The 26,128-nt window shown below is 32.8% G+C and overlaps 1 protein-coding gene across 3 annotated transcripts in view; it reads right to left on the minus strand.

Moving 5' to 3' along the window:
• Nucleotides 1–7,292: 7,292 nt before the first annotated feature.
• Nucleotides 7,293–26,128, minus strand: part of LOC132746817 (baculoviral IAP repeat-containing protein 7-B-like) — a 72,369-nt gene continuing 53,533 nt past the window's right edge. For 2 of the 3 annotated variants that reach the window (XM_060736077.1, XM_060736079.1), the window contains exons 2-9: nt 22,106–22,823; nt 21,775–21,926; nt 18,473–18,524; nt 17,292–17,438; nt 16,637–16,812; nt 14,801–14,960; nt 13,077–13,172; nt 7,293–10,720 (exon numbers count right to left, since the gene is read on the minus strand). In XM_060736077.1, the coding sequence (XP_060592060.1) occupies nt 10,530–10,720; nt 13,077–13,172; nt 14,801–14,960; nt 16,637–16,812; nt 17,292–17,438; nt 18,473–18,524; nt 21,775–21,926; nt 22,106–22,673 (1,542 nt within the window). In that variant the 5' untranslated portion in view covers nt 22,674–22,823 and the 3' untranslated portion in view covers nt 7,293–10,529. Of the gene's footprint in view, nt 10,721–13,076; nt 13,173–14,800; nt 14,961–16,636; nt 16,813–17,291; nt 17,439–18,472; nt 18,525–21,774; nt 21,927–22,105; nt 22,824–25,271; nt 25,365–26,128 lie in introns of those variants that run through there. The other variant, XM_060736078.1, reaches the window with a different exon arrangement.

The raw sequence follows: 26,128 nt of genomic DNA on the forward strand, positions 1-26,128 counted from the left end.
GTGTATAAAATGGATCGTCTGGGTTATTCACAGACTTAAAATATTGAGCAAAAGTGTCTAATTGTACATTTGACTGCTTAACACCAGCAGTCCCTTTTAACATATTCCAATAGAGTTTTGCATTATTAAATTTAGCTTGTGTAAGTTTCAAAGACTCAGCTTTGTCAAAATCATATCTACATTTCCTAATACATGTTTTATATTGTGACCTGGCATTAACTAAACTAATTCTATTTTCTTCGCTTTTATTTAATCTAAATCTATTCAACATTCTATTAAAAATAATTCTCTTTTCATGACAATCTTCAGTGAACCAAGGCTGATCCGAATATACTGCATTATCTTTATTATTAACACCGATATTTCTCTTAAACAAAGGGGACGCAACTTCGTCCAAGATATTTGAAAAACTATCTACACATTCATTTATATCATGCATATCCACAGCAGAATTTATTTGCACGTTTAAACAATTAAATTTCTGTCTAGATCTTTCTGACAACAATTCATCTGTATAAACTGATTTTAAATTACCTGACCATAAATATTTATAACTAACATGATCATGGCTATCGCTTATATCTACATTAATAGGATTATCAAATTCAAGTACAAAATTGATTAAACAGTGGTCCATAAAATATTCGGTTCTGAAACATCAAAAAGTTTAACAAATTTGTAAAGATTTTGCGTACCAATAACATAATCAACTAAACTAGAGCCTCTATGGCCAACAAAAGCATATCTCCCCATTCCCTTATCACTGCCGACACGACCATTAAAATGCGCAGACCTGTCTGTTTACAAAAGTCAAGTATTATTCGTGTGGCCTTTATCTTGTGAATGGCGTTCCATAACGGTATCAATCACATAATCATCTGGTAACATAGTCATGTATTTAAAATTATCGTCTGTTACATAATCTGGATTATCAGACGTGCGTGCATTCATGTCTCCACAAATCAATAGTTCAAAATCATTTACTAAGGTGGAATAAAGACTTGCAATATAATCTAACAATCTGTCAAAAACATTTGAATCTATCATCGATTGTCTGCTACTATCATCTGGTATTACATAGCATAAACATACAAACAAATCGTGCGTTAATGATAACTGAGAACCCTTAATTTTTACACATATAATATCGTCGTTACTTTGAAAAACAAGTGTTTCATTCGAGACAAATTTATTTCGAACATATATAATAATGCCACCTGATGATCGCTTACTATTTTTCTTAGTCTCAGTTCTATTTAAAACATAATGTTCAAAACCAGACACATGCAGTTCTGAAAAAGAATTTGTCCACGATTCTGTAAATAAAATGATATCATTTTCATTAAACACTTTCTTTATCTCTTGTGATAATAGTTTATTTGTTCTTTTTGAAACAAGGCCTTGTACATTTAAAAGCGCACACCGTAGCGAGACCTTCTCCTGTTTGTCCTAATGTCCTTGATTTTCACCTGTGTTTATCACAGTGCTATTTTTAGACATCTGGGTTGACCCAGTTGTAGATTTCACGTGTTCCTGGTTATTTTTAGCCACACTGGAAAACCGATCACTAGTCTGTGTAGCATTGGCGCATCTCCTGTACGGGCTAGCGGAATGTAAGCGCCTATCCGACCGTGAATTTGCACGAGAAATACGTGTACGACCTCTCTCAGTTAAAACTGGATTTCCCATAACATGACTTGTATTTGTGTCACTGGTGTTTACACTCGCTTGCGAATAAGGGATGTGAACTACAGGCCCGTTATTTAATGTTAAAGTGTCTGTGCCTGATGTAACGGATTGTGTATCGAGATTTAAATACACTGGGGTAGTTTCTGACGTATCGGACTGGCTAGTATTACTTACAGTATGTGGTGAAATTCGGTGCTTTGGACTACATGTATTATCATCTAAAAGTGTCACAAAGGAATTATTGCACGGTGTCTGTATGTTTAAGTAGTTTGGAGTATTTTGTGATGCACTGCTTGAGGTAATAACTCCAGGGGCATTTAAATGACTTGGCCCAAGAAAAGACACTGGTGGCGGATTTAAAGGGAATACATTTGCCTGAGTGGAAAATTGGCTTGAAGGGGAGACAATTGGGGCAGTATATGCTTCCGGCACAACCGGGTGTACACCTGGATATGGACATGACTGAGGGAAATACAGGTGTTACAATAGCATTATACATTATAATGTACCGGAAATGTTTGCATGTAGAAATAAATATACATACATATAACATATCAATTATACTCAAAATATAATGCCAACAATTTAGAGCGGGTTATAGAGCATTCAAAAGCAATATCTACAGAAAAGAGCATCAAACAAACACAAGAAAAGGAGAAAGTTAACGTAACGACAGTACCTAGTAAGATGATTAAAAAATCAGACAATTAGGTCAGTTGGAAATCAAATGTTATATTATAAAACACGAAGAAAACATAGAATAATAAACCAAAAATAAAAATAAGTTACATGTATAACAAAAAGTGGAAAAAAGGGTTCGCCCTATACTTATTTCAGTTGACTTGTATCACTTTAATCTGATATATTGCATCAAATATAGAAATAAACCATTGAAAAGAGCTCATTTAGCTAGAACTTAAACTGTTAAATGCCCAATTTTTTTACGATTTTCATGGGTTTAATGTAATGATAACAAAATATGACGCGGAGTGTAGATGTCAATATAATACAACGATATTAAAGGTCTAATCATAACCCGTGTCAAATATGGCAATTCTTTCATAATTATCATTTCTTGATTACGATGCAACTATCAAACAGAATATAATACTGTTGATTCTTGCATACATAATCATAAACAAATTAATAAACAATATAAAAGATATATTCTAAAATAAAATTATATCTGTTCTAGTTACATAATTGGTAAGAATGGTTTATGTTATGAAATGAAGACCTCTAGTTTGGATACATTTTTAGATGAAAAAAAAACACATTAGTTCCTCATTATACTGTATATATAATAACTTGTTGGTACATGTATTTTGATATTATTGTTAAATTTTTGTTCTTTTTATTACCTGAAATAATTAACACAGCTTATATAAATATAATTATAATATGAAGTAGAAATGAAAAGAAAAAAATGAATTGAGCAATTATACGACGCAGACGACATTTTCATCACAGTTCTTTTACAAGTCTAAATATATATAAGTTAATGTACATTTGAAAAACATAAAAGAGGCATACGAAAAAAGTTATGGAACGTTTTAATAACATAAGACAAAGTTAAAACCCGTGGATTTTGCAATAAAATGTTTCAATGCACATTCCTCGAGCTGATCAACAAATGTCTAAACATCAAGACGTCCTTCCACCCTTTTTTTCCTGGAAAGTGAGATAAAACACAATGTACCATGTTCTCGAGACGCCTTTTCACATAATAAAAAAAGCACGGATAAACAGCTAAACATGCCGTTTAAAAAAAGTGTAAATATTTAAAACGCTTCAGTATTATTGATGGAAATGGAGGATTTGTATACACATGTCATCTCTTCTTATCCTTGTGTCTTTTATTGCTGATCCATGATATTCCGAGTGTAGCCCCTGGTTGAAGAAACACATGCTGCTACCTTACAAAGGCAACGCGTCATTGACATGTTGTCATCATACCTAGTATGTTCTCTAATGTTAAACAGGTATGTGATTTATCATATACTAGTAAATATTAACATAAGCAGCCTGCATGCTTTTAAAGCGCGCATTTTTCTTAAGTATCGCAAAACTCCATTTTAACATATGTGACGCACTAAAATGCTTTTATTGAAATGTGTGCTAGATATTCTACGATGCTTCAAAAGGCCCTTAAATTTTATCGCATTGCAATCAAAACAAGATTGCATTTGAGAAAAATGCTATGCCACCGCATTGATACCTAAGCTCTAGGCCTTTTGGGCATTTACAAGAAGGTATTTTAAGTTTTTGAAGCCTTGTACCTTGTACCTACAGACAATAAGATTTTTTTATTTTTTACTATATGTATATATTGAAAATCAATGACCCCCGGGGCGGGGGCAATTTTGACCCCAGGGCTATAATTTGAACAATCTTGCTAGAGGTTCACTACACAATGTTTCATGCAAAATATCTAACCTCTAGCATTTGTCAATTGCTAGAAGAAATTTTTTTTAAAGTTTTTACTATATACATGTAACGAAAACCAATGACCCCCGGGGCAGGGGCCGATTTTGACCCCAGGGCTATAATTTGAACAATCTGGGTAGAGGTCTACAACACAATGCCTTATGCTCTAGGCCTTTTGGGTCTTTACAAGTAGGTATTTAAAGTTTTTACTATATGTACATATAGTGAAAATCAATGACCCCCGGGGCGGGGCCGATTTTGACCCTAGGGCTATAATTTGAACAATCTTGGTAGAGGTCTACCAGGCAATGCCTAATGCAAAATATCTAAACTCTAGGCTATTTGGGTCTTTACAATAAGGTATTTTAAGTTTTTACTATATGTACATATAGTGAAAATCAATGACCCCGGGGCAGGGCCGATTTTGACCCCAGGGCTATAATTTGAACAATCTTGGTAGAGGTCTACCAGACAATGCCTTATGCAAAATATCTAAGCTCTAGGCCTTTTGGGTCTTTACAAGAAGATTTTTTAAATTTATTCTTATAATCTTATAATTCCTTTTGGTTGCCATGGCAACCAGATTTCTGCATGGAATGAAATTCTTTGAACAACTTTGGAAGCCCTTCACCCAAGGATCAATCCTGCCAAGTTTGGTTGAAATTGGACTATTGGTTTTTCACAAGAAGATTTTTTACGTTCACTATATAATCTATATAACAATGACCCGGGGCGGGGCCGATTTTGACCCCAGGCTATAATTTGAACAATGTTTGTAGAGGTCTACCAGACAATGCCTTATGCAAAATATCTAAGCTCTAGGCTATTTGGGTCTTTACAATAAGGTATTTTAAGTTTTTACTATATGTACATATAGTGAAAATCAATGACCCCGGGGCGGGGCCGATTTTGACCCTAGGGCTATAATTTGAACAATCTTGGTAGAGGTCTACCAGACAATGCCTTATGCAAAATATCTAAGCTCTAGGCCTTTTGGGTCTTTACAAGAAGATTTTTTAAATTTGTTCTTATAATTCCTTTTGGTTGCCATGGCAACCAGATTTCTGCATGGAATGAAATTCTTTGAACAACTTTGGAAGCCCTTCATCCAAGGATCAATCCTGCCAAGTTTGGTTGAAATTGGACTACTGGTTTTTCACAAGAATTTTTTAAGTTCACTATATAATCTTTATAACACACACACACACAAACAAACACACACACACACAGGTAAATCGCTATATGCCACCGCATCGCAGATGCTGCGGTGGCATAAAAAGTAGTGTCCTTAAATGTCGCAGACAATATTTTAGAGCATTTAGTGTGCATGTGTATGAGCCATGAAAGCGCATCCAGCGTACTTGAATGTCTTGAATGTCGCAAGAGCCATGAACGAAAGCAGATTCATTGTACTTTAATGTAGCATGAGCCATGACAGCGCATCAATGTATTTGAACATCGAAAGAGCCATGAATGTGCATCAATAGTATTTGAATGTGACAAGAGCAATTAAAGTGAATTTAGTGAACTTAAATGTAGCATGAGCAATGAAGCGCATTAAGTGTACTTAAATGTCATTAAGTGTACTTAAATATCGCAAGAGCCACGAAACTGCCTTTTGCAGATATCGCCATATGCATTTTACTATCGCTTGAGCCCTTAAACAAACGTAAGTGATACTTAGTGTCATTAAGGCACGGCATATGCACTCCTTACAATCAAAGCTCAATGTCTTAAATCTTGCTTAATTAAGAAATACATATAGCAAAAAAAAGCCCATTTAACAAAATAACGACAGTTACAACAAATCAAACTATTTCTTGCTTAACTTACCTGCTGATTATTTTATATACATATCCTTCCCTGTTTAAAAACCATAGTTATATTCTCTGTTGGTCACTCTTAAAGTGTGATTCTGATCATGCAACAGTCTTGTATATGCCAAGATGAATAAAGAAAATGCTTCCTATAGTGCCTTTTACCATTTTGACTTATTCCACATATGCTTCCATATATCACCAATGCTTCCATTAATCAATGTATAAAAGAAGAATTTCTATTTAGTAATGTAGAGAAATCACAGAAATATTACATTGTCCCGCTTTTTGCCGTCATCATATTCGTACTTGCAGTACTCTGTCCGTTCGCACAGCAGTTGAAGAGCTTATTTTGCACAATCCATAACTTTTAAACTCACTTTGCACACGGAAATTCAAAGAGCACTTTGAAGTTCACATTCATGCATGATTAAGAGCATACTTTATGATACAGAGCACGCTGTAGAATAGCATTCTTTCCAGATGATAAAGCTAAATTTACACAATTTTGTTGATTTAGAGCACACTGGTATGACGTTAAGCGCATTATCAAGATTTAAAGCACTGCATACTTCGACAACGAAATATAGACATAGCATTCACATTACGCCTGAACATTTATATTTTTTTCAAAAATGTTCTTCATGTCATTCCAACCAATCAAAAGCCTTGCTACAACAACAGTCCCTTGATGAGAATGTGTTTCCCATTAAATATACATGTTTATCACATACCCATGCCGTTTTTTGTGACTCCGTAAATATGGTATTGCAGGGCCGTGCATATATTTTTGACGTGACGTCATTTGCGTTATATAAATAGAGCGTTAAGGCGCAAGCGTTCCACTATAGGCGCATCAATGAAAAATGGTTCTTTTCATTTCAAACGGTCTTCAATTTTGGTACATGATAAATAGAATATAAAACTCGTGTAAGTTCATTACTGAATTAATTGAACTCGTTAATAAAATAATATTATGCCTCCCAGAGGCTCGCATATAACAATTTCAATCAACTCGTTCAATAAATTCAGTATTAAACTTACACCAATTCAATATCCTCTATATAGGCGTTTCTTTAATTTACTTACATTTATCATAACTGGTATATAGACCCTTATATCTTTAGAGTATACTAGCAAACTGTATTCGACCACTTATTATTTCATATATTAACAAAAATCAAACAGAAGCACCTTAAATGAAAGAACAATGTTTGTAAATTTCCGATGTAAGTGGCAATTGCGCCAAAAAATCGCTAAACTTAATACTACAATAGTACAAATGTAATTAAATTATTATTTTATCACAAAACGATTATTATATGTGTTTTAAATATTCCATATATGTCTAATCATAGGTGACATTCTTAAAGTTCAACATGGAAGTATGAAAATAACATGTTTGTACATGCAACAGTATCAGATTTTTTGTCATCATATTTACCAGTCCCTTTATTTTATAAAGAACATACGAAATAACAAACATATGGATTTCCAATGTGCAACCGGAGACTACGTAACAAATACATGTAGGTTTTGAATCTATACATGTATTATAGTAAATAATCTATGAACATTTCAGTGAAGAAATAATGTTAAGTATAAAATAACCAAACAGTTTCACATGCAGAAAAAGTGATATATCAGACAATGAAAATGTATGTTACGTTATTTAACACATATACTCATATGAGCTTTTTGTTGTATATTGACACTTATTAAGTGCAGATTATATAAGAAAAAAAAGTGTACACATATTTCAGTAAATGTACATTATTTAAAAAATAAGTGTACAACAAATTTTAGTAAGTGTACATTACATGTATACGTATGGAAAATATAAACAAATAGATGTACACATATTTCTATGTACTTAATTTCTATGTGTCAAATTACATCCGGGCCAAACCACGGGGAGGCGCCCAAATTATGGCCCACTTATGTCTTTTCTTTTCAGAAAAAAACGTTTTAATTTTTAATTATTTGCCCACAAATTAACTTGCATGTGTCAGCTTCTGTTTCAGTTCACCACACATATAACAAGTTCATTTTTTTAGACAATAAAATCCTTTTTATAACTCAGTTTTACAGATTTTACAGAAACCCTATCATTCCCCATATTTTAGTCATAACAGATATTCCTTTTATTTCTAAAGGGTATAAAGCTAAATTCAAGCTGTCTGTTATAATGTAATTAGTAGTAGTAGAAAATATGTTTGTATCTTCAATTTGATAAGTCATATATAAATACAATATAGTAATGTTTGAGAATTTCTGATAAACGAAAAGGCACATAAGCGAAATAGTAATTAATAGTACTTAAATTGACAGTGACTTTCCTACTTATAAATCAGACTCCGAAAAAAAGCTTCTTCCCAATAGAAAATTTCTTTAAAATCTTGCAGTTTTCCCAAAAATCTGGACTTAAACCTGCTTTTTTCTTCCCAAATCAGCAATTTTAGCAATAATTTTTCCCAAAATCAAGAGGCTAAGGCCTCTTCCCAATTAAGCGAGAAAAATCACTGATAGAAGTTGAATATTTTGTATCATTTCTAAAATAATATTGATATTTAATGTAAAAAAATCAACACTGCAGGATTCATTTTAACATTCAATAAAAAGTAACAGAGATATCTGATTGTAAAACACTATAATATCTAAATAAAATATAAACATTCCAGTATAATTAATAATTTTTGGTATTTTCATAATACACGTCCCAAGTTATAACTTTATATCCTTTAATATCTATCACAAAGACAGACAGACAGACAGACAGCACACCCGACTATTTGAATACTGGATAATACAATAAGGCATCACCAAGAAAAAAAATCAGTGATGTGTGAAACATAAATATCTTAATATAGATTACTTAATTAGAATCAGGTAGGTCTTAAATTTCTAAGTGCCAGGAATCAGGTTTAAAAAACATATTCAATGTTTTGAACATTGTCACATGCAATTAACTCATTCTAATTTTGAATTAAAAAAGGGGGATATTTCTTTCAATAAAGATGCCAGAGTTAATCTTGTCATATGTTATGTCATTGATCAGGAACAATTTTGTCTTCAATTAAAGTTTGTACATTCAAAAAGAGAGGGCTTCATGGGTTGTAAACAAGAAAATTAAGTTCAACAGGATGATTTTTCTTTAAATAATGGTATAATTAAATAATTTCAAGTTTGAAGAAATTTATTCAAGTTTTAAAGAAAGAAAACACAAACATAAAACACAAACATGTGCGTGCATGTATCAGAAAATTAAAGGTCAAAATGGGAGATAATTCTTGAAATATAGAGGCAAGAAATACAGAAGCTTGTCAAATTTTAGTTGATAGATAATAAAGAATGACTAAAGTTTGAAGTAGGAAATTTCAGAGATAAAAAATATAGCATGCAACACTTTACATGAAATTCAAAGTAAAAGGGGAAGAAACTCTTGAAATGCCAGAATAATGAATATTGAGACATTCAATGTTAATAATGAAAAAAAATATTTATTTTTTTAAAAGTAATTCCCTTCAATACTAAAGATGGATAATACAAATTTACATTAAAGTTAAAAGGAAAGATAACTCTTGAAATATAGGCACAATGGTTATTAAACCTAGTCATATGAATGAAGGTGACAATAAAATACCACAAGTTCATGTTTGAAGTAAATGGTTTCATTAATAAGCAAGAAAGACTTTCTTGTACATAATATCATAATTATAGTGAAAAAAACTTTGATCTGAAATCTGGACACCAACAATAAGGTGTACAGGACAGCTCTACATTTACCTTATACATGTATACTCATATAGACCTAATTCAATAACATACATTTTCATTATCAAAATATGTAACTACAATTCAATTTAGAATTATCAAAGTTTTTTGTACAGCATTGAAGTTAAAAGTAAAAATACCACTTCATTTACATTTTTGCTGCCTTTTTTAACAAATTATTTTACATACAGCGATATTTTCATCATGCGGTAAGCACCTCTCTTATTACAACATTATAAAATGCCTATAAGATCAAAAGTTATTCTGTTACCATGGGGAATTTCAAAATTGAAAGTAACACTTTTTGATTGGTTGAAAAATGACATAAAAAACCATACTGAACTTTTCAAGCAATTCATGAATGTTATCTAGATGAGCATACTGTTAAAAAGTCAAACATAATAGTGCAGTTGACAACTTGCTCTGAAAAAAATGTTTCTAAATATAGCTACTTGTAACACCAAGTACACCGCACATACTGAGATAGAAAATGTCTGCTCCTCATCAATATAATTCAGGACAGCTCATCATTCTTCAACACTCCGTCTTGAAGATGAAAAGATTTATGTAGAATTGTTTTCATCGAAGAGTCTTCATTTTTGAAGAGATTAAAACAAACACAGGTGTAAATAATTCCTCTTTGATCAGATAAATCACTTTGGAACTGTAGAAAATGTTTACGAGAATCAATCATCCATGAAAAATGTGCTCATAAACCAGTGTGCTGAAGAAGCAATGATGTACATGTATTAGTAGACGATTATATTATATGTCGGCCCAATCTAAGTTACAGAAACTCTGATATCATCTTAATTGGTATCTTTACGCCATGAAGGTTCGAATCTTCTGACGGATATTTTTATCACATACTATACATTTCGACAGCGGTGCTGCACACTCCATGCATAAACGATGGTGAGTACATGGTAGGAAGAGACAATTTGTCTCGTTCTGACCACATTCCATACAAAGTATGATCTTCTTTAGACGCTGATTTTCTTCGGCAGGTGTCTCTGTAAGTATAATGTAAATTTTTATCACAACTAATCTGTATTTTGTGTCAATTTTATAACATTTTTTCAGTAAAAAGTAAGAGGTTATTATATATTGTTGAGTACAATACTGAATTGTATTAGACAAGTACACAGCTGTCAAACCTACAGTACGCTCACCGCGGGTTTTGCTTTTTCCGCGATACCACCGCGGACGGTTTTTTTTTTATCGCGGACAAACGCGGGGGCTCGTCCGCGATGAGAAGCCTAATTCCCCGCGATCCCCGGTGTTCAGTTGTTTCCACCGCGGACAAAATTCTGACGACCCTTCTTCATTCATCGATAAAATCAGTCACCCGTTTCCCGCGGGGGAACGCCATGGTCAGTTGGTCAGTATAAATTAACCTCCAAAAATAATAGACGTTTTATTATTTTTTAACGTCATCTTTTTTACACAATGACTTGAAAATTGACCACAATCGTCTCCTTAAATGTTATTATACGTTAAATTATTTGAACGGTATTTTAAATAAAAATAGTTATAGCTGTACCTGTTTTTGTTGTTGTTTTTAATATTTTTGTTATAAACGTCCACAAAACTATTCGTCCACATACCAATATTTTTACAACTGAAATCGTCATTTATCACTGTCATCTTTACTTTTTCATTCCTTGTGGTTCTCAAAGTATTATTGCTGTTAAACTATATGGGAGCCTTTAATATGATACTTAGTAAAAAAAGGACATTTGTGCTGATTTCTCAATGATGACTGACGCTACAGTACATGTCCTGTAAGAGGTCGATGAGTGTGAATACAAGACAAGACATAAATAAAATACATGTACATATATTAGAAATGAAAGAAAAAGATATTTAAACCATCTATAAGATTTTATTTGTATGCAATTATATTCTTTAAAAACGGGTAGACTTGTGCCATGTGCTTACAAGTTTGCCTTATATACATGTATGTACATGCATACTGTTCATAATAAAATAACAAAAAGTATAACGTCAAGTTTAACAAAATTCTGCAAAAAAATCTATAAAATAATAAAAAAAGAACAAACAAACAAACTACTAAAACAAAAATGAAAATAAACTTCAACAGTTGATACAAACTTCAAAACATATACATTACGCTCACACCTGTAATTAGATAAATCAAGAATATCATTTAATGTATATTTTGGTGAAATAAAAGCTTTCTTTTAATGTTCCAAATAAAATATAAGACTTTATGATCAACATGCAAATAAACAGAAACAGTAAAACGCATCTGACAATTGAAAGAGACGTTCTGGAATATTGCCTGAATAAGTTGTTGAGGGTTACGTTTTCAAAGTTTTTAAATAAGAAACAAAAGCTGGCATATAAATTGTTTTAGGATCTTTTTCATAAATGTCATATGCCGAATTTTTCATTATTTGACTTCAAGTTTCTCACTACCATGAAGTTGCGACGACAATGATTTATCTTGATGTCGAATACATATTATACATTACCCAACACAATAACAAGAAGAAGAACAAGAAATACACTGCATTTGTACATTTACTTTTATTACAACAAAAAAGAAAACAAATAAACAAATTTTACATATAGTTATATGTACAGTACATGTTACAGTACGTACGTATACTGATGTTTAAATACAGTAATTAATTTTTAAAATTTAAGGTTTCCACCGCGTTGACCGGTGTTTGACCGCCGCGTTCCTCCGCAATTTACCACTGCGTTCCGCGGGGGAAACGGTTTCAGTCGCCGATTTATGTCCGCGGTGGTGAAAATTTTCTGTCCGCGGGGTCACGCGGACAATATCTGAGCAAATTTTCGTCCGCGGTAAACCTCATCCGCGGGGTCACGCGGGTTTTGAAAAAGCCGCGCTGAGCGTACTGTATATTGGATGAGGGGCTAGCCAAGTCTGATAAAGGTTTTGCAGCTGTGTCCAATAGAATCACTATTGTTCTAAAAAGAACTAAATCATTATACTAATATATGAAATGACTGCAAAAATGCAAAAGAAGCAAAAGATTGCTAAATTTTGTGCATCTCTCTGGAAACTATAAGAGTACAAAAAGCTTTTAAAAACCTTTTGAAAGATGAAAAGTTTTTTAGACTTATTGAGCCTTTAATATCCTTACATCTATACTTTCTTCAGTTAATGTTCTTACATTTTCAATCAAAATGATAATTTTATTTAGATATTATTAATATCTTTAACCAATATTCTTAATTCTATATGCCTACATCTTTTAATTAAAACTAGTAAAGAATTCTTAATATTTCTGAAGACAAAATTAATGTAATGAACAAAACCATAGATTTAAACAGAAAAATAAATGATAATTATGATATAAATAACTCATAATTTACCATTTGCTACAGCCTGTAAAACTTCATTTTGAGTTTTCCTTCTTTTAATTACTTCAATTACATCAATTATCTCCTCAACTGTAGGTTTTCTTGTTCCTGGAATAACAATAGCATCTATGTTCATGACTGTCACTTTTCAATGGAATAATTTTAGTGATTGCCAAAAGGTAATACTTGCACATATAACACTTGAATTTTAGTTGATCGCCAAAATGTAATACTTACACATACAAAACTTATATTTTACTGATTGCCAAATGGTAAGACTTGCACATATAACTCTTTAATTTTAGTGATTGCCAAAAGGTAATATTTGCACATACAACACTTTAGCACATTCGAATAAACAAGACAGTCCCATTTTTCATGAAACAGTCAAGCTAAACCATACTGACAGTGCAGTGACTACAAATATTACCTATCGCCTTCATTAATTATCTTGTTCAGTGCTTTAATCTATAACTGCCTTGTTCAATCTATAATATGTAGTTTATATGAATCTATTTTAGTTTGATGGTGTAGGAAGCTATAAGCTATTTGAAACACTCTTGAATTCTTTCCTTGAACTAATCAGTACTTAGCAATGAGTGTAAAATTTCTTGCTGAAGGACAGAATGGTCCCAGCAATCCTTAGATTACTAGTCTGATGTGTTAACCACTCTATAACATTTGGATTTAACCTGTGCTTATTTTTACATTAACACTTTGAGAGATGACATCATTAAAGAAACTCCATTGACACCTAAAAGCCTAAAAACATTACAATTTTAATTTCTTACATAATGCCACAACTTGGGCATTTAAAGATATGAAAAGGATAATTAAGAAGAAATATTCAGAGATAAACTAAAAATCACATAGAGTTTTGAACTATTCTTAATGATTTTATTGAACAGCGTTTCATGCTTTTCAATATTGAGTCATTTTTCACAATTGAAATAATTATTTTAGAAAAACATGGTGAGCAAATAATCGGAAATTTTAAACACAAGTTTTTGATCTAGAACTACATCAAATGGAACATAAATCTTTGAAAATTATCACCAGTGCTATCATGTAAAAAAACTTCTGTGGAGTCCCTTTAATGAAAAGCCACTTACAACAGTCTAGTGTCAGACAAGCCTGAAGGTGCTTGTAGTTAGACAAGATATTGCAGGGGTTTCATTTTGTTTCAAAGAAGATAAAGTAATTTATCAAAGTAGACAAGTATAGAAGTATCAGGAAGACAAAAATGAAAAACAAAATACTCAAAAGTAGCTAGGTCATGTAGGTGGTTAGGTATATAGCTTGTTAACACAAGAACTTACTGTAAACTCCTAAGCTGCCAAGTCTATATAAACTTTATAAAGACACCCCAACACCTTCAAGACTATTCTAGGAAGCTAGCCTATATACATTGTAATCCATTCAACTAACAATTAGAACGTCCAAAAGATGGTTTATATTACAAGTATCAAATATTAGGGTTAAGCATGTAAAATAAATGTATGTATATAATACTGTTTAACCTCTACAGAGTAACAACCCTTGGAATAATTTTTTAAGTTGTTGCTGAGTGTGAGGTGTTGCTCAAGAGAGGTTAAATATATATTGTCATGTCTCACTTTCAGAATAAATGAAACTGTTGTTGTAAAGAAGTAATTGCTCTACAGAGGTAATTACTATACAGAGGGTCGTTTTGTAGCAGTTGTGCTGTACCTACTATTTATAAAAAATAGAGTTACCTCTCTCCCGTAATTCCTTGATAGCTTCATCGATTTCTTCAGTTGGGTATCCCATTTCTTTACAAGCATCTTTAAGTTCATTTATTGCAGCTTGTAATTCCGGATCTCGTATTTCCATTCGCTCTAGAGTAGCCGAAATACCATTTCCAGTAATATTCTCCTATTTAATTATGATAAAATTATTATTGTAAATATCAAAGCTTTACTGAAGATACAAATGTAGTTAAGTATATGTATGTCCATGTATTAAAAATAGAAACTTATCATTCATCTGTAAATATATGAACGTTGGAATACAATTGTATTTGTGTTTTTTGCATTGTTTTTTAGGCCAATTTTAAGATATATTATGCATGTATTATCATATCCTGGCAGTTGATCCACCTAACTGACTATACTGGAGAAATAACCTGTTATTACAAGTATCTCTGCAAGTGATCAACTTATAGTCTCACATGATTTCAGAATCAGCAGTGAGAGACAAATGAGCCATGTCATGACAAAACCAACAAAGTGCGTTTGCGACCAGCATGGATCCAGACCAACCTGCGCATCCGCGCAGTCTGATCAGGATCCATGCTGTTCGCTATCAGTTTCTCTACTTGTAATAGGGTTGGTAAGAGAACAGCATGGATCCTGATCAGACTGCGCGGATGTGCAGGCTGGTCTGGATCCATGCTGGTCACAAACCCATTATGTTGGTTTTGTCGTGGCACGGCTCAAATAACAATTACAATTAATGTGCAAGAAAATTTTGCCTCAACTGAGGATCAATCCAGCCTCCCATAGATTTATTAATTGGATACTACAGAGCTAAGCTGGAGGATAAATACAATGTTATTAATGTTCACTGTTAAATGTTCACTGTCAAATATTCAATATTCAATGTTCAAAGATCATGCACTTTACTCAGAAAACAGAGAAAAATAATAACAGTTACAAATGGTAGAACTTTAGTTTAAGTTTGATTGTGTTGAAAGCTATAGCTTATTGAAACACTTTCAAATCCATTCCTTGAACCACCCAGTTGTAAAGTTTCTTGCTCACAACAGCTTGCCTCCCACGGGGTTTGAACCCACACGGCCAGCAATCCTCAATTACTAGTCTGATGCGTTAACTATTCAGACACACCCTTTTCCAGGCTTTTTCTCAATATCTATGATTTATGTAACTTTCATGAATACCTACTAAATAAATGCTACATACCAAATATGTAAGCATTTTTGCTGTAAGTTTCAGAACAGATGATAATTATAGCATGCATTAATTTTCTTCTTAACATACTTGATAATTCTTTATATATGTCAAATGTAACAAATTGACCAAAGCCAGGGACATTTTCTGCACTATATACATGCGTCACTAATTTGTAAAGATTTGATTTGCATAGTAAACTTCTTAAAAAAATAAAAAATGAATAAATAAATAAATGAATTAATAAAATGATAATTCAATTAACTTACAAAATAATGCAAGTATACACCTTTTAAATAACCTTTATATAACCTCATAATATAGTTCATCCTAAATTTGCTGAATTTCTTATTAATGGACTTGGCCTGCTTGGAATTTGGACTTAAAGTTTAAGGGATTTTGATATCTGACTGTAATTAATTGACCTTAATCAACAGTATAAAGCATAGTCACTTAAACTACACAGATTTGCAGACTGGCCTGGTTCTACAGGGGTGGCAAGAACTAATCACTTCCAGGTCCATCAGGTTAAGGCTTAAATTGAAATTAGTGATAAAGATTACTTATTTAAAGTTAATATTAACCTGTTTTACATTAAAGTACATTTGTAAATTTACAATTAGTTTTCTTCTCATAAAATACCTGATTTTCCATGGCGATGGCTGCCTGAATGGCTGCGATGAAATCATCGCCTTTCTGGGTTCTGGCAAAGGGACAAGCTGGAAACCATCGACAGTGTTCGGTCCATGGATCATCTTCTGGATCCCAGTGTTGTAGTCCGCCATCACAGGCGAAACAACGTACTCGGTCTTCATGTCCTATTACAGGAAAAATAATATATTTAACTAAGTGATGTACCATATATTTAAGTACTAACTACAAAGTCTATTTTAAAATTACCTTTGAATTCATAATGATGTTTGGAATTAAATGATGTTTTAAATAAACATCAATTAAAGTTAAAAACAATAATCTGAAAAATAAACAAGTGACCTCTTTATATAATACATCAGACGATTCAGTTCCCAATATTTTATTTTTAGAAACAAACATCTCAGTTATCACTGACATGTTATAAATAGATCTCGGGGAGCTGTTTTGAAGAAAAAATTACAGAAAAAACTTAGTTTGAAACAACACAGAATTGTTTTTCCAACAGAAAATAATAGCTGAATGCAGCTTTCAATAAACCACAATTTATTAACTTTGTAAAGATGCTTGTTTTATCATGTTTATTCAGTCCTGTAAGAGCGTTCTGATGACAAATTTACAAGAATGTTTAGTTTAGATATTTCACCTGTGTGATAAAGTCCAGCCTCTGCTAATTGATGAGGGGTCTGTATCATATGTGGTGGCCAATTAGTGAAAGACCCCAGGCGTGCCTCAAACGTCTGGAATTCAGGGTGACGGTACACAGCGTTTGCTGGATCATATCTGTGTCTCTCTATAAATTTATGAAAACAAATACTTCTAATTAAAAGAAAAACTTTGTGAATAGAAAAATGTAGTCTTTTATCACAGTTGTTCAAAATGAAAAGCAAACAATGATTATTCAAATGCAAAATATAAAATAGTCCCAATAATTGTCAAAATTCATGGGGCGTTCGTGGCCGAGTGGTTAAGGTCGTTGACTTCAAACCACTTGCCCCTCACCACTGTGGGTTCGAATCCCGACAGGGACATTGGATTCTTTCATGTGAGGAAGCTATCCAGCTAGCTTACGGAACGTCGGTGGTTCTACTCAGGTACCCGTTCGTGCCTGAAATAATGCACGGAAGGGCACCTGAGGTCTTCCTCCACCAGTAAAGCTGGAACATCGCAATATGACCTATACTGTGTCGATGTGACATAAAACCCAAAACAAAAACAAAACAAAAAATTGTCAAAATTCCTTATTATAGTTCTTTTTCCAATGTGGTCATGATAGAACTACCACAGGTTTGACTGTAGTTGTTTAATAATATAAAGCAATAATTTAAACCCCTAGCTATTTGTGTAGAAACTTTGTAAATACTTGCCTAAGAATTAAGTAGACTTATTTCTTCACAGATTATACAAGTATCTCATATAATAACCTTTTTTATACATGTAATGTAGTAGAAAAAATTCAACAGTAAATGAGAAACTTTAATTTGCTTTCAGATTACTTTTAAATAATCATATTTTTCTGAAAACAAGAACTTTCGGCTGATTTGTTCACATCAGCAGTGTTAATATAATTGGTAAAGGACAAACTTGTCACTTTTTTGTTAACTTAGATACAAGCACATAGTTAGGAAGAACCATCAAAATACTACTCCATGTATATTATGTCTAAGAACAATTCAACATTTCAAACAGGATTTACTCTTACTAAGATGAAAAGCTTCAATCTAATTTCCATATAAACTTCAACCAACTTAACTTTTAGTATCATGTCTTTGCATGACATTGTATCTATGAATTTTAATTTAAATGAGCTTAATTATAACATATTACCACTCCATTGTATTCTTCTGTTGAATTCTGGGTCCTGGGATTGTAGCTGTCTCTGGAAATATAGAGGAACATGTGTCTGGAAGTGTAATATCTAGGTAACATTTTCAGTTAATTTTGTCTATATGTAAGTCAATCAAACTTATTCAAGGTAGCTTCACAAAATTGAGTTAAATACAGATGTTTCACTATTTATTTTAAGGCAACAGGCCTCCAGATTCATGTTAATTTTCATGAAAATTTTAGAAGTGTATTTGAGAGGTGAACAAATAAAGTAATTTATATATATAGCAATCGGCACTTACAATCCAAGAAAAGTGGTGAACATAATGCAAAAACAGCCCTTACTGCATTAGTAACGCAGTAGAAATATGGTGATCAACCGCACGTAACATGTAAAATATAACTTGGATCTTGAATGTTTTTACCTTTCTTAACATTTTAGTACATTTTTCTCATTACTGATTTCCTTGAAATATTTATTTGCTCATCTGGAGGTGTGCTGCTTTAAAAATTCAAGTCATTTCTTCCATTTAATTGATATTGTTGGTGTTTTGATATTGTTGGTGTTAATCTATAATATTAGAGACAACAATGATCCTTATTTGTATATTTGAGTTTATTTATAATCACCACCATTTGCCCATATGGGCAAATCCTCCAGAAGATTATTAGTCATTTCATATTTTGGAGGATAGTGCAAGATACAGAAAGATTGACATAATGCCAGAATCTTTAGTGCTCTTTAGCGTTCTTTCAGGGTTCTTTAGCATGCCAAGTGTTTAAGCCTCATACAAGGGACTTTGATTTAAAGTCTCATCCATCAGTAACCAAAATTTAGTCGGCCAGTCTGGGAATCGAACCCAAAATGTCGAGATTACAAATCTCATGCTCTAAGCTATTGAGCTATACAGGCTGGCCATAATGATCCTTAAAACACTGCACTTGCTTGAAATATGGTACACAAAATGTATTTGCTAAATTAACATTTTTAATTTGTCTATAATATGTTAATTTGAATTCACAATAATGTACTAACTTATGCATTATGCAATTCATTGAAAGTACTGTTTCAGTGAAAGTGAAATTTCATGGTATTTTCATAAAAATTAACAAGTCACCACCTCAATACATTATTTTATTCAATGCAGGCATGTCTAAATGAAAATCCAAGGTTTCACCACAGAGCTACATAAGAGAAGTATCTGGTTACCCATGTCTAAATGAAAGTGCAGTATTTCACATGACTATTGTGTAAATGAAAGTCCAATGTTCCACCACAGAGCTACATAAGTGAAGTATCTGGTTACCCATGTCTAAATGAAAGTGCAGTATTCCACATGTGTAAATGAAAGTCTAATGTTTCACCACAGAACTACATAAGTGAAGTATCTGGTTACCCATGTCTAAATGAAAGTGCAGTATTTCACATGTGTAAATGAAAGTCTAATGTTTCACCACAGGGTTATACAAGTGAAGTATCTGGTTCCCATGTCTAAATGAAAGTGCTGTATTTCACATGTCTAAATGAAAGTCTAATGTTTCACCACAGAGCTATATAAGTGAAGTATCTGGATACCCATGTCTAAATGAAAGTGCAGTATTTCACATGTGCAAATGAAAGTCCAATGTTTCACCACAGAGCTACATAAGTGAAGTATCTGGTTACCCATGTCTAAATGAAAGTGCAGTATTTCACATGTCTAAATGAAAGTCTAATGTTTCACCACAGAACTACATAAGTGAAGTATCTGGTTACCCATGTCTAAATGAAAGTGCATTATTTCACATGTATAAATGAAAGTCCAATGTTTCACCACAGAGCTATATAAGTGAAGTATCTGGATACCCATGTCTAAATGAAAGTGCAGTATTTCACATGTCTAAATGAAAGTCCAATGTTTTACCACAGAGCTATATAAGTGAAGTATCTGGTTACCCATGTTTAAATGAAAGTGCACTTTTTCCACATGTCTAAATGAAAGTGCAGTGTTTCACAGATATTTATTAACATATGTCTCACATTTAAAGAAACATTTCATAATTTGAAAAGCTGGTATAATAGTATCTTGCAGCTACCTGTACAATGTATATTACTTTTTTATAAGTCTCTACTAGTATACTAATAAAAACAAGAGCTGTCGGTAGGACAGCATGCTCGACTATTCTTAGTGCTTGATAGTAAAAAAAATGCCTGATACAGTTACCTCCTCCTGTTTACAGGTTGGGGTCATGATGGTGAACAAGTGTGCAAAGTTTCAAAGCCATATGTCAATGGACTTTGAAAATATTTGAACTATTACAAAAACTTTAACGTAAATTCTAAGACGAAAAAGGGGCATAATTCTGTCAAAATGCTTGATAGAGTTACCTCCTCCTGTTTACAGGTTGGGGTCATGATGTTGAACAAGTGTGCAAAGTTTCAAAGCCATATGTCAATGGACTTTGAAAATATTTGAACTATTACGAAAACTTTAACGTAAATTCTAAGTCGAAAAAGGGGCATAATTCTGTCAAAATGCTTAATAGAGTTACCTCCTGCTGTCTACAGGTTGGGTCATGATGTTGAACAAGTGTGCAAAGTTTCAAAGCCATATGTCTATGGACTTTGAAAATATTTGAACTATTACAAAAACTTTAACGTAAATTCTAAGTCGAAAAAGGGGCATAATTCTGTCAAAATGCTTGATAGAGTTACCTCCTCCTGTCTACAGGTTGGGGTCATGATGGTGAACAAGTGTGCAAAGTTTCAAAGCCATATGTCAATGGACTTTTGAAAATATTTGAACTATTACAAAAACTTTAACGTAAATTCTAAGTCGAAAAAGGGGCATAATTCTGTCAAAATACTTGATAGAGTTACCTCCTCCTGTCTACAGGTTGGGGTCATGATGGTGAACAAGTGTGCAAAGTTTCAAAGCCATATGTCAATGGACTTTGAAAATATTTGAACTATTACAAAAACTTTAACGTAAATTCTAAGTCAAAAAAGGGGCATAATTCTGTCAAAATGCTTGATAGAGTTACCTCCTCCTGTCTACAGGTTGGGGTCATGATGGTGAACAAGTGTGCAAAGTTTCAAAGCCATATGTCAATGGACTTTGAAAATATTTGAACTATTACAAAAACTTTAACATAAGTGGTTACGCCGACGCCGACGCCGACGCTCGGGTGACTGCAATAGCTCTACTTATTCTTATCGAATAGTCGAGCTAATAATATTTCACAGAATGTCATCCATCATACATTTTGTACTCAAAATCTAGAGAAAGTGGACATCAATTCCTTCATTGTTGTATACTTACTCTTATAGCAGCTAACTGGCTCGCTCCCAGATACTCTAGTAAATACGGGCAGTCACCGGAATGTTTCACGTGCTCGTGTAACGGGTTATCTTCCTCGCAGAAGTCCTTCAACCCTATTCCACATTGATAACATCTTACTAGATCTGCATCATCTAAAATTTGAATTTTTGTTGTCATTATGTTTGCTTTGTATACACTATGTTATGCTTTATATAAAAAAAAAAACAAGGTAAACATACATGTTGAAAGACTCTTTTTTATATGCAAGTGCCCTGCACGGGTGTCTAAAACATTAAAAATCCTGATATTTGCTTCATGACAGTTCACTTACTTGTATAGAAGAATCCAGCATTGGTCAATGTTTGTGGATCAGGTTTTCTATGCCTCCACCTAGCATAAGATCGAAGTCTTTCGCTTCTATCGACATAGTCGGGGTGCCTGGGAGGCCTCGTAATGACAGGGTTGTTTGAAATGTTATTTCTTATTGTTGATGACTGAACTTCATTTCCCTGTCTGCTTTGTTGAGCTTGACTGACATTTGTATTCAGCCTGTTTTCACCGTATCCGTTAAGTCGATGTGACGTATGTTCACGTCCACCAAAAACATATCTTGAGGCAGAGTTATCATTTGCCGGAAGTGATGCACCACTTGAGAATGCGAACTCGCTCCTGTCAGAGCTGGCTTGATCGTCTGACACTTGCTGAGGGTAGTGGTTACGGTCATTCATATCACGGAATCTGGGTAGTAAAACTAATCGTTTTCTTGATTTAGTATGCAAACTATTGTCATTACGTGAAGGTAACAAAACCTTTGAAGAATTTAAAGAAATGGACTTGTGACCATACTCTTTAATAGGAAAAATGGGAAGGCAGCACATTTGGTCGAAGCCAAATAACATTTACAAGATAAAATAAAAAGTTTTTAACGGCCAGTTCATACATATGGTGATTTCTTCGGCACAGTTTTGCATTTTTTTAGTTACGCTTTAGTTGATGAAATTCGTAATCCCTCTTTATACAATTGCTGACGACTTTGTTCATTCTTTTACCTGAAATATTAAAATTATTTCATGATGTAAGACTTGTTTATATACTGTGATACTGGCACTGTGAGAGCTTAGACTCAGGCTGAAAAACTTCAGTCATTTCCAACAAAGTGCACATAATCTGGGTTATTATATTATCTATTTATTCTGTACATGTAATGTATCATTTGGACTACAGAAATAATATTTTAAAGCAATTTCTTAGAATTTTATCAGCAGTTCTATAAGCCTATATAAAGCAATCTGATTCAAAAATATAGCCATGCCAGTTCAAAAAAGTTTTTTTTATCATCAATCTCAAATTTTAATTGGACAAGCGACAGCGAATTTTTGCGGTTACGATTGCGTTTCATTTTAAACAAATGAAAATCGTGGAGTACTTACACTGCAAAATTTAAGTAAATGGCAGAGTAATTCAATAAATGTCACAAATGTTTAAGCTACACTTCTACAAGTGGAACCATGAGTTATTAAATAGCTTCAGTTATGGGAGAATGGCTGTGTTAGTCAAGTGAAAATCTTCCAAATAGAAAGACCCGATCAAACTAGTTCGTATCAGTAAGTCCACACTGCCAGCTTTCTTCATTAACAAGTTAACTGAATAGGTCTACCAAAATTCCTTCAAGGAAAACAGCATTTTTTTACCTTGGTTTTACGTCACATCGACACAGAATAAGTCATTTGGCGAAGTTCCAGCTTTACTGGAGGAAGAAGACCTCAAGTGCCCCTCCGTGCATTTTTTTCAGGCACGAACGGGCACCTGAGTAGAACCACCGACGTTCCATAAGCTAGCTGGATAGCTTCTTCACCATAAGCAAGCTGGATAGCTTATGAAAGAATCAAAAGTCCCTGTCGGGATTCGAACCCACAGCGGTGTCAGAGGGGCAAGTGGTTTGAAGTCAACGACCTTAACCACTCGGCCACGGCCATTCTTCACGAAAACACGACCATAGTTTTGGCAAACATTCGCCGCCATATCATTTATTTGTACATGTGCTAATTGCGCAAGACAGTGAAATAATTAAGATTGGCCTATGTACACTGAATGCGACGAGAGCTTTGTGATATCATGGATATTTTCTTTGCAAATGAATGAATATCAAGGTTAATATATATTTGTTTTTTGTTGGTTTATTTTTGTTGTTCATGTTTTTTTTTGTCTTTTTAAACATTTTAAAAGTTTTAAGATATTTATCTATGACAGAATGATAACATGGAATGTGGGTAAACACGAAAAACATTGATCAGGTCTGTTTTAATTAATACACTGTTATAAATCGAAAAACAAAAACAACCCCCACCTCAGCCCCTCCCCCCAAAAAAGAAAGAAATAAAATAATAAAAAAAAACACACACACACGCACGCACACACGCACGTACGCACACAAAACAAAAACAACACGCAAACACACAAACAAACGATTTGAGTTGTATAAATTTTTAAAAAAAAGTAAATTTACTTAAAAGATAAATTAAATTAGATCTACGTACATTTCAGAAACGTAAATGAAATAAATTGTATGTTATAAAATGACTAAAATAGCCTACTTAGCGTATTTGTTGTGTCCAAAATAATATATAATTTTAAAGAGCTCAAATTTTTATGTTTTATTCAATTCGTTTTCGGTTTTTTTAGACAAAATGTTAAACCATTTCAAAAAAAAATTAGATCTTATAATAAAAATAAAATTATAAAAATAACGAAAATTAACGAAAACAAAAATGGATTAGGCCTATCATGAAACATTTTAAAAAATCAGATAAATTATGTGTTTCAGCTTTGAAATAACAGTTAGTTTCGGTTAATATTCAGTACTGTATTCAGTTTCGATTAATTAACTATTCCCCACTTGTCACCCTGTTCTATGTTTAGACACGTACACTAAACTTCCGGTCTATAGATAGTATTATTACAGTAGTGAATTGGGTCAGCGAATTGCTATTTGCTATGCCCACACATAAAAAGAAAATATGTAGGTCAAGCTTTAACATTTACTGTACTACACTACTATAGTGTAGGCTAACTACATAATTAATATGTTAAAGTAGTAGATTATCTATCGTCTAGAAATACGTGTTCCAGCTCGCAATGAATAATATGGCTTGCATATTATATGAATAATATCTTGGCTCGCCAAGAACCTAAATACACAAATAGTTCAGCAAATAACCATTTTGACAACAACAAAAACAAAATCAATTTGCAGCTAACCTCTTAAGCGTACTGTTTTGTAAACAAATAAACATTTGCATCCATTAATAAAATTGATTAATACAAGTTTTTGTTATCGCATATTGTCTATACTTTAACCTTGACATAATCATGAAAACAAATGCAAAACGATGCGTCATAAAGTTATTTACAACTATCTGCCACAACCTATTTATGTTCCGTTATTTATAGTAACTTTACAGAATTCCCTATATATATTAACATAATAGAATAAATACCTTCAAATCCCTCCAAAAGTAAATAAACAAAAACCACCTCTTATGAGATCTCAATATCAATTGGTTAATATATTCGCGGGGCTCTGAATTGGGTCGTTACAGAGGCGTAGCTTGTAGTACATACGGAACACCGCGCATATTATAGGCGGGCTTTATATATTTATCAACCATTTTCTTTTTTTTTCTTTTAACATAGTTATATCTTTACATGTATCTTTCATATCCCTTTTAGAAAGAAAAAAGTGTTTATCTTTAATTACATAATTAATTATGGGTATTTATGCTTAATCGAATAAAAATATGGACCTGATATTTTCAAAGTCTAAATAAAAATGCATGGTAAAAGTATTTCATATTTTACAAGGTGAACCAATATACTTTTGGGAAAAATTAAGGAAGCATTGAAACAGCCCCACAATTTGGTAATTTTCAGATATTTTTTTTAATTTGATAGGAAAACGGTCAAACAAGTGTTAAAAATGGGTGGGGTAGGGTAACATTTTTGTGCATATTTAATATATTTTAAGTAGAAACAATAATTTTGCTTTTATAGATTATTAGCTGAATGTCATTATTTTATTGTTTCACAACAATTATTAATGGGAAAACATTTTGATAAGGAAGATACTATAGCTTGTTTGCTTCACATAATGGACCTTTCAATAATTTTTTTTTCTTCAAATTTTGAAAATTGAGTACCGCTCAATCTGGTGCTAGGGGCGAGGGCGATGTTGCACATTTTAATCATCCCTCTTTGTGCAGACTCAATTTAACCGAGGCTAAAATTTTCATGTAATTTTGTTGTTATAAACGTTTCCGAGGAAGAAATTTACACAAACTTCTAGCTGTTGTTTATT

Source organism: Ruditapes philippinarum, unplaced genomic scaffold (genome assembly GCF_026571515.1).
Source record: "Ruditapes philippinarum isolate M1 unplaced genomic scaffold, ASM2657151v2 ctg1392_1_1_1_1, whole genome shotgun sequence".
Taxonomy (NCBI): domain Eukaryota; kingdom Metazoa; phylum Mollusca; class Bivalvia; order Venerida; family Veneridae; genus Ruditapes; species Ruditapes philippinarum.